This window comes from Mandrillus leucophaeus, unplaced genomic scaffold (assembly GCF_000951045.1).
Source record: "Mandrillus leucophaeus isolate KB7577 unplaced genomic scaffold, Mleu.le_1.0 Scaffold1090, whole genome shotgun sequence".
Lineage (NCBI taxonomy): Eukaryota > Metazoa > Chordata > Mammalia > Primates > Cercopithecidae > Mandrillus > Mandrillus leucophaeus.
The window spans coordinates 283,907-297,259 of NW_012099099.1; the positions used below are offsets into that span (position 1 = coordinate 283,907).

The 13,353-nt window shown below is 37.4% G+C and overlaps 1 protein-coding gene across 1 annotated transcript in view; it reads right to left on the bottom strand.

Annotated features, from left to right (window-relative positions):
• The window catches only part of FOCAD (focadhesin), a 339,855-nt gene that overhangs the window by 65,740 nt on the left and 260,762 nt on the right, over nt 1-13,353 (bottom strand). Inside the window, exons 27-29 of the mRNA XM_011988811.1 lie at nt 12,334-12,423; nt 3,633-3,780; nt 1,620-1,739 (exon numbers count right to left, since the gene is read on the bottom strand). Of these exons, the coding sequence (XP_011844201.1) occupies nt 1,620-1,739; nt 3,633-3,780; nt 12,334-12,423 (358 nt within the window). The remainder of the gene's footprint in view (nt 1-1,619; nt 1,740-3,632; nt 3,781-12,333; nt 12,424-13,353) is intronic.

Sequence of the window (13,353 nt, forward strand, 5' to 3'; positions counted from 1 at the left end):
ATCTGAAAAATCAGATACTTAGTGTTTGTTTTGTTTTGTTTTGTTTTGTTTGTAATCTAGACGGGTTTGCATCATAAGCTGCAGGGTCTAATTGCAAGGAATTCAGTTTCAGTGAGTAATTTATTTTAGGAAAGTAATACTGCACTATTGAGCAGCTTAGCTCAAACAATCGGAAGAGGTTAGGGTGAAAATACCAAGGTAGACCACACGAAGTCAATCAACTCCTAAACAAAAAGAAAACATCCCATAATAAGCACAGTATATGAAAACTTCTACCTTTCAACTTTTCAAAACTTACTCTGAATGTAACTGAGCAGGTATATAACCATAAAACAGTAACAATAATATTACAAGCTTAAAACCAATTAATTCTGCAATAAACCATTATCATCAGTATTAAGACACTGAAGAAACCTTTAAAAAATCCACATGGGGAAATTCTATAGCATGTGTAATCAGATAAAATATTTTTTTTAGTTTTTTTTTTTTAATTGTAGCAATGTACACATAAAATTTATCATCTTTACTGTGAATACCAGTTCAGGGGCATTAAGTACACTCATACTGCTGTGCAACCAATACCAACATCCATCTCCAGAATCTTTCCCTTGAAAAACTGAGACTCTTTACCCATTAAACAGTAACTGCCCATTTCTCCCTTTCCGTAGGCCCGGGCAACCACCATTCTACTTTCTGTCTCTATGCTTTTGACTACTCTACGTAGCTCATGTAAATAAAAGCACACAGTGTTTGCTTTTTGTTACTTGTTTATTTCATTTAGCATAATGCCTTCAAGGTTCATCCATGTTCTAGTACACATAAGAACTTCCTTCTTTTTTTTTTTTTTTTTTGAGACAGAGTCTCGCTCTGTCGCCCAGGCTGGAGTGCAGTGGTGCGATCTTGGCTCACTGCAAGCTCTGCCTCAGCCTCCAGAGTAGCTGGGACTACAGGTGCCCACCACCATGCCCAGCTAATTTTGTGTATTTTTAGTAGAGACAGGGTTTCACCATTTCAGCCACGATGGTCTCGATCTCCTGACCTCGTGATCCACCCGCCTTGGCCTCCCAAAGTGCTGGGATTACAAGCGTGAGTCACTGCAGCCGGCCAGAACTTCCTTCTTTTTTAAGGTTGAATAATATTTCAGAGGAAACATTTTAAGGTTATTTAATTTAGTTTACAGGTACTTAAATTTTCCTATACATATTTGGTCATGAGTAGAGATTTTCTGCCTTGAATTTTCTGAGGTTTGACTTTATCAGAGTCTTCTATGTATTCATCTCTTTACAAATTTTTGTTTCTAGGCTTACATAACTCTTATATTCCCTAGCCATATATTTTATGATCTTATAACTACGGAGCAATAGTTAGAGAGAGAGAAAAGTCTATCAATACTCTCTCAAAGAAAAAAAAATGTCTACAGAATGAGACAGCGGATAAGGAGAAAAAAAAAAAACATCTGTGACTGTTGGCTACAGCTGTGAGAGAAGAGAATAGTTAGAAGTTCCTCAGTTCTAGACACAAAAAATATCCCATTGTACTCTAATTCAGAGTAAGTCAAAAGCAGAACTTAGCAGCAGCATGAGACCACAGAGAGAAATAATCAGGGCACACATTCCAACCTGCTGGCTATTCTCCACTAACAGTCGAAGCTTGTTCATAACATCCTCAGCCTCTGCAGCCTCAATAATTCCAGCACTGAACGCTGATGTACATACACAGCTAAGTGTGTAGGCAAGGACCTGAGAAGAAAATATAGCAGAAAAATGTGTCTTCAGGAGGAAAAATAAAAGAACTTGGTTTAGTTGACAAGATATTCTGTCAAACTTCCCTCCAGCGTAAGAACTGGATTCAAATACATTTCCCATGGATTAGGCACTGTTTTGCTGCCTAACTCATATTGTAACATTTCATAACAATGTGATGATGGGCATGACTATTCCTACTTCATAGATAAGAGCTTTGAAGCTCAGTTTCATGTAGCTAGCAAGTGACAAAGGACGGATTCAAACCCAGGTCTTTAGACTCATAATAGTACATTTCTTTACCACATTATGCCAGAGTACAGCACCTATCAACAGTAGAAGGAAACAGATTTTTCATCACCAGTGGGTGCTACTAATTAATTGCCATGCATTCCCATCCAAGGCCAAACAGGAGAGGAAATTCAAAGAAGTGAAACACTGCTCCATTAAGATTCCCTAGAACTAGTGGGGCATAACTGGAACAGGAATATGGATTCTGGAGTCAGATAAATTGTATAAAATAAGAATACTAATACCTGCCTCATAGCACTAGTATGGGAACTTAATATGTTGATGAATGAATGAATAAATAAAATATGAGTAAAAAAGAATGGTGGGAGTGGAGCCAAGATTTGGGAATATGTCCCAAATTGATCATTTACTAGCTAAGTAACTTTGGGCAAGTCACCCAATCTATCTGAGTCTCAATTATTGCACATCAAATTTAATCATCCCCTCTCTGCTACCTCATATTTTCATGATAAAAAACCTCCCTTATAAGAATGCTGTTAAGACAAAGTAGAAAATTCAACTTCTAGCACTGGTTGATACGGCATGAAAAACGTAAGCGGTTTCTAAGGTAGAAGTTGAATAATAAAACATCAGAGGGGAGAAAAAACTGCTTGCTTAAGGCCTTATAAATCAAAACATCACAGATGCATCAGTTATAAAAATGCTGCTTTCATTTATAATCAATTTGCTCCTCGGTTGCAAGATTTTCTCTTTTGGCTTAAAAAAAATACGTACTTTTAAATCACACTTTACACTGCTTTAAAAATGGAAATGTAGTGCATGTCTTAGAACAAAACTTCATTCCTCTGTGCCCAAAGAAATTCACCAATTCAACAAGTCCTATTGCTGAAAGCAGAGGAGCTGAGCAGGGAAACACAGCAGCCATTATGTACTCATCAATAGCTCGTGGGCAGGCTGGGATAAAATAGAATCTGTTCTAATGAGAGAGAGAATCAGGCCAGGCCACGAGGTCATACTCTGCTCCTCTCAAAGAAGAGTACAAGCGGTCCAACTTCACCTGGACAAAATAGAGACGGGCATGACACATGCCTGAAATGTTCCATCTAAAAATATGGTTAACACACATGAACTGGGTCACATGAACTCCAATTCTGCATATTTTTGCACCACAGCAGAAAAAAACTTTTTTTTAAGTATGGTAAAGGGAATTTCCTCAATAATATTTTATGCTAGCTGACATTTTAAAAAATTAAATGCCTTTTGATCGGCAGTTTCTGAAGCTTATTCCTGGCCATTTTTGAAAGTTACATTTGGCTTGAGCACAATTCTAAAAATCTCTATTTAACTTTCTTCCAGAAATTGTAGCTCTTCTTAGAAAGTGCCTTCTAGTGATGCTGAGTTAGGTTTTATATTCACTAAAGGCTCTTATCTTATATGCCACATTTAAGTCTAAGTTGATTTAAACTGCCACACAATTTGAAAACCTTATGATCTAACATTGGTTGTTTGCCATTCGGATTTTCTCTTTGAGGAAGAATTTAATTTATAGGGTTACCAAAGTATGGTAAGTCCAAAATAAGTGGCAAGAAGAAAACAAAAGAGAACAGAGGGAAAAAAAATGTAACCTCCATCTCCTACCTCCTGAAATGTTCTGCTCTGGCTCCCACTGTCATCTAGGTACGCAGACAGCTTCCGAAGCGATGCTGCCACATGAACGCGGGACTGCATTTGGCTGCTGTGGCTCATGAGGGACAGAACAAGTCCAACTCCCAATATACAGCCCGTGCTTGGATGCCAAAAAAGATGAGGTGTTAGGAGCATAAGAAATCCACATAGTTGCTCTTCACTTACCATGGGTGTTTACAGTGCTCTCAAACCTCAGTGAGATGGCTGGATTCAAATTCTGCTGCCTAGTAGCTGGTGTGTCCCATCATCCCTGACAAGTACACCCACCTCTCCCTTCAAAACGAACACCTGACATCTAAACAGGTATCTGTGGCCCATGCTAGTGCTGTGCACCCCCTGGATAAAAACAAAAGCAGGAAATAGTTTGACTTAAACTTTATGGGTGAGAAAAGGAAAAGGCATAAACCAGCTCTATTTGTGCCCTTACTGAAATGCTGTAGTTTTTCCTGTACCACCGCTACCTGCATGTTGAATATACTGTGATCAACTGCATAAGGAGAGAAAAGACTAAAATTCAGGATGTGAGCTGAGGACATCTGACTAATAGCAAAGAAGATAAATGCAAGGCACGATTATGAACTACTACTAAGTGCTTCAGGTTTCCTAGTCAACTTCAACAAGTGGAATTTCTTTCCTAAAGAAACTGTGTATTTGTGCACAATGACATTAATCCTTCTCTCCCCTCTGATCTTGCAGAATACCACTGGGTCAGAAGAGAAAATGGACAAATGACAGGCTTGTCAAAAGTTACCCCATGTGACAATTCAATTGAAATCTAGGGCTTTGTGTCCCAATTCTCCTGAATGAATACACATCCATTTAAAGAAAATAATTGTTCTCTCAGAAAACTTCAAGATAGTATGGTAAGATGATGCAGCTTGTGGTAATACTTCAAAGAAAAAAGCTTTTGTCATTGTTTTTTAAATGGAGAAAATGCAATATTTTTCAGAAATCACCCTTACTCTGGCTTGCCTTGCCTCTCATCACGATATCTGCTGCCGAAGAAAACACTCCAGGGCATTTCTCCGATAATGTATCTCAATGCCCACATGTTAGGTCATTTTGCTCTTAAACGACATCTATCCCCTTGGTCAGTGTCAAGAACATTTGCATCATTTTATAAGCATCTTAGTTACTTCCCCCAACACCCGTGTGCAAATGGAGCACCCACACCTAAAAGAAGACACCCAGAAGGATAGACAGGCTACAGGATTTGCTCAAGGTCACACGGAGAGCATCCAGCAGAGCGCAGCCAATACAAGAGGATTTTTTTATTTCTAGCCTTCTGTCCCATCTGCCAAACCCAAGGCCCCTCTCGGTGCCCTGCATGGTGCCATGATGAAATACGTATGAGAAGGCACCATAACTCAAGTGTGTTTTTCTAGTTTCTGTTGCATAACAATCAGCCATTCAAAAATCCTTCGTAAAGAAGCTACGACAGTAACTATCATTAGTCAGGCAGAGCTGCTGTTACAGCTTCGTAAACTTAACAAGCTCAACTAGCATAATGCATTTTTGACCAGTTAAAGCAACACCTAAGATCTCAATACAGCATGCTTTTGAGACTAATCACATTTATGGAAGAGGAAAGGCTACTCTTGACTAATATGAATGTAAAGCCTTTGCTATTATTTAGAATCTACAGGGAAGTATAGAATCTATATTGATGCATACAACCATTTGACAGAATTAGACCAAAGATATAATTAGACAAAATTTGATCAATACTTTGACAAATTTGACGTTGTTCCCTCTTTGACTATTTAACTGCTACCTATGCTTAAGATTTCAAATGTTACTTCCTCAGAGACATCATTCCTCGCCCAGCAGAGAGCCTCTTTAATACTCTCCCACAGCACCCTGTGCTAATTTACTTCATACAATTTTAATTATAAACTCTGATGAAAATTATTTGGGGGATTGTTTGATTATTATCTCTTCCCTGGCCTCAAAGCTCCATAAGGGTGGGTACACCTTTTCTATTTTTTCCCTACCACAGTATCTGCTGCACCTAGTATACTGCTTGGCATATACAAGCACTCAACCAGTATTTATTGAAAGCTGAAGAACTAACCAAATGAATAATTTTAAGAGTCTAGAGTAGAGAGAAGATCTACAGAAGAATAAAAAAGCAAGACTTGATTCTTATGTTTAGTAGGAGGCAAATTTTATGAGTAGTAGAATTCACCGAACATATCACGCAAGATTCAACCAAGAAAATTCAGTTTGTTTCTTGCCAGGCTAACTGCAAAAAGAGGAACACTAGGCTCATCTGGAAAACAAATTCCTCTCAAAGTTCACACCAATAGGGTTTATCTTTCTGAATAAACAAGGAAGTATGTAAGTCTTGCTTTTCAGGCTATCCTGTGCACACAAAAATCTCTATCCCCTAGATTGAAGCCCCTCTTTTATCATCTCAGGGGATAGAGACATTAAGGCTTTGAAAAAGACATTTCTGTTTCTATTCCACATTTACCTAAAATTTATCATAGCAATTATTACTATAACCTAAGCAAGGTTATAATTCACTAGTGATTCTATTCATTGCTACAATGGCAGTTAACTGACTGGTGTAACAGATGAATATATAACAGTGTATGTATATACATGTGCCAATGTCACTGTTACGGCATATACACCTATTGCCCCTCTAAATAGGTCCCCTCTCATTTCACTCAATTTTCCAGTATGCACCAAGAACGTAGTCCTAAAACTTTATTCCTGATTTCCCTCTGATTTCTAAATCTTCTATATTTTAATGTGTTTATTTTTGCCCTAAATCTTAAAATGTTCCCCCAGGTGCTTAGTTCAGCAATTCCACATATTTACCTCATTCTAGCTTCTCTTTGATATGTCTGCCAGCTTTGAACCAAGAATAGCTTGGGCAGAGTTGGCTTTTATATCTTTCTGTCCACTGAAAACAAAAAGGAATTAGGTGTTGGTGTCTTCGACAGAGGAAATAAAAATAAATTATAATATTGGGTATAAAACTGAACTTACGAATTGCTAACATAAATGTTCTGTAAGAGTGCTAACAAATGATAAAGAGAATTTGAGTTTTTAAATTCCATACACTATTATGTCATTACTTAGTTGAATCTATTATCAGAGTATATTAAAATATCACCAGCAAAAGAAATCCTGACACTTAAAAGCTAAGCAATTCTGATGTTTGTGTTGCTGTATCAACTCAGATATAATTATATTTTTTTCTAAAATTAATCAGAGATGAATCTTCAATTCCCTAGTTTACCGTAGGCAATCCTGCAGATTAAGTACTAGGCCATCTAATAATTAGTTCTAATAACAGTTAACATTTGTATAGTGCTTTGTAAAGGGCAAAGCACTATACAAATGTTATCGTATTTGTAAAAGCTCAGTAGTAATTAACCAAAGCTTGGGTCGTTGATGACTGCATGACTACGGTTAGGGCTGTGAGGATCACAATGGCACAATGAGCTACCACTAGATGGCAGTAAAATGTTAGTGATAGGCTCACCAATACCAGCCAGCCCAGGTGTGCGGTTCTTTCAGTAGGGACACGTCCATTAAATCACGGAAGCACCGTGAATTTGCTCTGGGTGAATTCTATCATTTGAAGGAGCACACTCCCACATCTATTAACTACCTTCTAGTAAGACTTCCACTGTTTCACTTGAGGGAGGCTTGCCCTAGACTCCTGCAATCTCATTAGATAAGGGAATACTTTACACCATGAGCCAGGCTTTCAGGTCTGGGTCTAGTTAGAAAAGCAGAAGAAAGAATTAAAAAATTAAAGAAAAACGTGGGTGACATTTGCACATCAGAAAAAAATAAATACACAGCATACTGTCAAGCATCAAATTGCTTTCTTTCTATTGAACTGTGTTACCCATACCGTGTTATGTAAGAAAAATGGCTTTGAAGTCAGATGTCCCAGGTTCCTCTCTTGGCTCTGTCACTTGTTAAGTATATGACCTTGAACAAGCCTCCTATATGAGACTCACATTCTTTATCTGTAAACCAAAGTGATGATGATTCCTACTTCAGTATCATGTTTAGGTTGTGACATGGATGTAAGTCCATGAGAAACAGACGTGAAAATGCCTAGCTTGGCATACAGCTGCTCAGTAAGTATCAGTTGAATGTGAAGCCAAAAAGAGAACTATGCTGGGTGCAGTGGCTCACATCTGTAATCTCATTACTTTGGGAGGCCAAGGTTGGGAGGATTACTTGAGGCCAGGAGTTCAATACCAGCCTGGGCAACACAGCAAGACCCTGTTTCTACAAGAATAAAAAATTTAGTCAGGCATGGTTGCATATGCCTGTAGTACCAGCTACTTGAGGCTGAGCCAGGAGGACTGCTTGAGCCCAGGAGGTTGAACTTGCAGTAAGCCATGATTGTGTCACTGCACTCCAGCTTGAGCAACAGAGTGAGATCCTGTCTCAAAAAAAACAAAAACAAAAACAAAAACAGAAACGCATAAGGACTGACACCTAGAGAGCATTAGTAACGATGAAGCACTAAACTTCATTAACTGTAGGACTAACAGTTTGGAGAGGATGGACGAAGGGCTTCTTGAAGCACCTGAGCTTTTAATTGGGCTCTAATAGGCAAGTTTCCACTAAATGGACAAGAAGTCCAGGCCTACCAATACAGTTGTTCATTAAGAACATAAGAATCAAGAAAGAAAGAAAGAATGAAGGAGTAAGAATCTTATTAGTAATAAAAATAAATTTTAAAGTTAAATATGCTTAGACATATGAAGTTTTTAAGCACCTCAGCATCTGCATGGTGGGTAATTCATCCCCATGGTACTCCTTACATTTAAACAACCTCCCTGAAAATGATGGAGACAATGCCTGAAAGACATTCCTGACTGTGCCCCACTGGCTGAAGCTTGCAGCATCTTAATCTCAAATTTTTTCCAAACTTTATAACATCTTGAGCTACAGCTATAATGAACATCTTTCGGTGGTATGAGGAGGCAGGAGGGATGAAAAGAGACATAAAAATATCTTATTCCTTGGTTGTAAAAGGCAACAATACAAATGCATGGATTAGGTTCAAAATCTCAACTCTTCATTGAATTCAAATAACAGCTAAATTTCCCTATTTTTCTCATTAATCATTTTCTACATTCAAGAGACTTTAACCACGCCATCAAACTCTTTCTTTACCCATATTCAAACCACACTCTTAAGAAGTCACTTGACCCCAAAAGTGTTTCTTGATAAACTAGGTGAGTGGCACTAGTTCCTCTCCAATCTTAGCCTGCATCTGAAAGAAGATCCCATAACTACCACCTACTAAATGGACATTTTACTTTATTTACTCCTGATGAAATCCTTTACACATGCAGCTACCACTACCATATCATTTACCCTTTTGTCAGTCTGAAACTAACGGTATAGAAGGTATGTATGTAGCTTTAAACTTATGTTCCTAAAGGCCAGAAATAAAAACACTGATTTAATGCATATTTCAGCAGTGCCCATAATATCAAAAGGTAAATGAGTCAATAAACTGGAAGTTAATGCTTATAATCTGTTAGTTCCTAGTAACAATGAACCCCAGAGGATTCATGCCTGAGGTTCCAAAACACGTGGAAGTCCAAAAACCTATGATGTAGCTCCCTCAAGAATGTCATTATTTTCAAAAGCCTAACAAAACCATATATTCACCCATACAAGTCACATAGACTAACTGAAACATTAAATATCTCATTAAATGAGTGTGTTTAACACTTTTTTGAGTATTCTTTTTTGATTATTCCTTTTCGTTTTTATCTTTCATTACTGAAATGAGAAAATAAATTTTAAAGTATTTAGTTTAATAGACAAAAATCCTTAAAAACCATGGGGTTAGCATGGGGAAGGGAAAGGTTCTTAATGCTAAGCAGGTGGTAATCCCTGATATAATGTGTTTGCTTCCATTTCTACTTCTTAGCCACGTTACTTCACAGGGAAACATAAATCATCAGTCAAAGCCCCTCTTAGCCCAATCAAATTCAAATGGCCTCAACAGATCTTTAAAAAGATTAAGTCGGCTGGGCAGGGTGGCTCACACCTGTAATCCCAACACTATGCGAGGCAGTGGCAGGTGGATCACATGAGGTCAGGAGTTTGAGACCAGCCTGACCAACTGGTGAAACCTCACCTCTACTAAAAATACAAAATTAGCTGGGCGTGGTGACGTATGCCTGTAATGCAGCAATTTGGGAGGCTGAGGCAGGAGAATCACTTGAACTCGGGAGGCGGAAGTTGCTGTGAGCCGAAATTCCACCATTGCACTCCAGCCTAGGCAACAAGTGTGAGATGATGTATAAATAAATAAATAAATAAATAATAAAAAGAAATACTTTAAAAAAAAGATTAAGTCATGCATCCATGTCCCCATACATGTGCCTCGTATGATAAACGTAAGTCAAAACTAAGGTCTTAGTAATATAAGGTGTAAGCTGCAAAATGACAGTTGTTACTCTGAATTTAAGCAATTTATCTATTGCTGAAACATGGTTTTCAGAACAAGGAAGCTTTAATTATAAGTTTTTTTTATTATTTATTACTGAAAACTCTCTGCAAAGGAATTCAAAATCACATCCTACAAATATTTCTCCATATGAATTTTAGGATTGTTTTTTCTAGTTCTGCGAAGAATGAAGGTAGTATTTTGATGAGAACTGCACTGAATGTGTAGATTGCTTTTGGCAGTATGGTAATTACCACAATATTGATTCTACCCATCTATGAGCATGGGATGTGTTTCCATTTGTGTCATCTATGATTTCTTTCAGCAGTGTTTTATAGTTTTCCTTGTAGAGGTCTTTCACCTCCTGGTTAGATATATTCCTAAGTATATTTCTAAGTACCTTATTATTATTTTTTTTTTTTGCAGCTATTGTAAAAGGGGTGGGGTTCTGGATTTGATTCTCAGTTCGGTCACTGTTGGTATATAGAAGAGCTACTGATTTGTGTACATTAATTTTGTGTCTAGAAACTTTGCTGAATTCTATTATCAATTCTGGGAGTTTTCTGGAGGAGTCCACATAGCCAAAGCAAGACTAAGCAAAAAGAACAAATCTGGAGGCATCACATTACCTGATTTCAAACTATACTATAAGGTCACATTCACCAAAACAGCATGGTACTGGTATAAAAATAGGCACATAGACCAATGGAACAGAATAGATAACCCAGAAAAAAACCCAAATACAGCCAAGTGATCTTCAACAAATCAAATAAAAAAAAAAACATGAAGTGGGGAAAGGACACCCTAATCGACAAATGGTGCTGGGGTAATTGGTAAGCTACATGTAAGCTTAATTGGCAAACTACATGTAAGAAAATAAAACTGTACAGAAGGATCCTCAGCTCTCACCTTACCCAAAAATCAACTCAAGATGGATCAAGGACTTAAATCTAAGACCTAAAACTATAAAAATTCTAAAAATAACACAGGAAAAACATTTCTAGACATTGACTTAGGCAAGGATTTCATAATGAAGAACCGAAAAGCAAATGCAACTAAAAACAAAGATAAATAGCTCGGACTTAATTAAACTAAAGAGCTTTTGCACAGCAAAAGGAACAATCAGCAGCGTAAACAGACGACCCACAGAATGGGAGAATCTCTTCACAATCTATACAACTGACAAAGGACTAATATCCAGAATCTACAACAAACTCAAACAAATTAGCCAGACAAAACCAAACAAGCCCATCAAAAAGTGGGCTAAGGACATGAATAGACAATTCTCAAAAGAAGATATACAAATGGCCAGCAAACATATGGTAAACCGCTCAACATCACTAATGATCAAGGAAATGTAAATCAAAACCACAATGCGATACCACCTCACTCCTGCAAGAATGGCCATAATAAAAAAATAATAGATGTTGGTGTGGACACGGTGAACACAGAACACTTCTACGCTGCTGGTGGGAGTGTAAACTAGTACAACCACTACGGAAAACAGTGTGGAGATTCCTTAAAGAACTAAAAGTAGAACTACCATTTGATCCAGCAACCCTACTACTGGGTATGTACCCACAGGAAAAGAAGTCATTACACAGAAAAGTACTTTCACATGTATGTTTACAGCAGCACAATTCACAATTGCAAAAACGTGGAACCAACTCAAATGCCCATCAATCAATGAGTGGATAAAGAAACTGTGAGATACACACACACACACACACACACACACACACACACAATGGAATACTACTCAGCCATAAAAAGGAATGAACTATGACATTGACAGCAATCTGGATGAGACTGGAGACTATTATTCTAAGTGAAGTAACTCAGGAATGGAAAAACCAAATGTCGTATGTTCTCACTCATAAGTGGGAGCTAAGTTATGAGGATACAGAGGCTTAAGAATCACACAATGGACTTTGGGGATTCAGGGGGAAAGGGTGGGAAGGAGGTGAGGGATAAAAGACTACAAATTGTGTGCAGTGTATACTGCTTGGGTGATGGGTGCACCAAAATCTCACAAATCACCATTAAAGAACTTACTCATGTAACCAAACACCACCTGTTCCCCAATAACCTATGGAAATAAAAAATAAAAATAAAAAATATTTCTCCATAGCATGCAAGACTTATGGCAGTGTAGGAAGCAATGTCTAAGTACCTGTGAGAGTGGAAATAGGAACAACATACTTGTATTCAAGGCTAGTGTCAAAGCAGCAATTTTCCAGGGCATCCAAAGACTTCATCAGAAGAAGGTTCATCTCTTGGCCAGATATATCACTGAATGAAGATCAAGGGGAAACAATGAATTATTTAAAATTAGTCAACTGTCCAAAATGCTTAATACAATATTATTCTCTCAATATTTTACTGGAAATACAAGCATTTCTCTTTTAAAAAGTAACAATACTGATGAGTTGCATATGCTTATTTTGTAGTTACAGAAACTAAGTCTGACAAATTATTCAACAATTGGGTTTCTGAGCAGTACAATCACTTGCAAACCAAAAAACACAAAATCTCCTATTTTTGATTTTTCTCAGCCTATTCAAATTTTAAGTCATTAAAAAATAAAAAATAAACTCAGAATTCCAAATTAATATTTCTAAGAACGCTTAAGTGATTTTCTTCAGAATACTTAACGTATTAAGCTGACATTATCAATAATGATTCCAAACCTCTTTCTTGCAAAGACTGTCACTTCTTTTCATGTCTCAATTGTGGAGGCTGTAAATTCTATTCCTTTACTTACATTTTTTTTAAGGGGAGAAAATCCTAGACCTATATGTGTTTGCATTTATACAGAAACTGATGATTTTATAAATGCCTGGGTGTGAAGTATGACTTGCATAGTAAAATAAAACTTAAAAGGTTTTATGGCTGTCCCTTCAGGCCGATTTGTGGGCTTCATCACTGACATTTTAGTAGTGAGAGATTTCTACATCTCAACTCTCATATTGCTACTTCAGATCATGCTAAGTGGAATGTAACTCCAGGAATGACAACCAGGCAGAGAGCACTTTTTAAAACATTTTCCCAAACCAAGACTACAGCAGTTTTGCTCAAGGTGAAGGATTTTTTGCAATGAAACAAATGCCCACATGCACATCCCTTGCATCGCACATACAGACTTAACAGCTTTAACTAAATAAATCCTATAAAAGTTGTCCTTTGGAGTAAAATATACTTAAATATCCTAAACAAATGCTA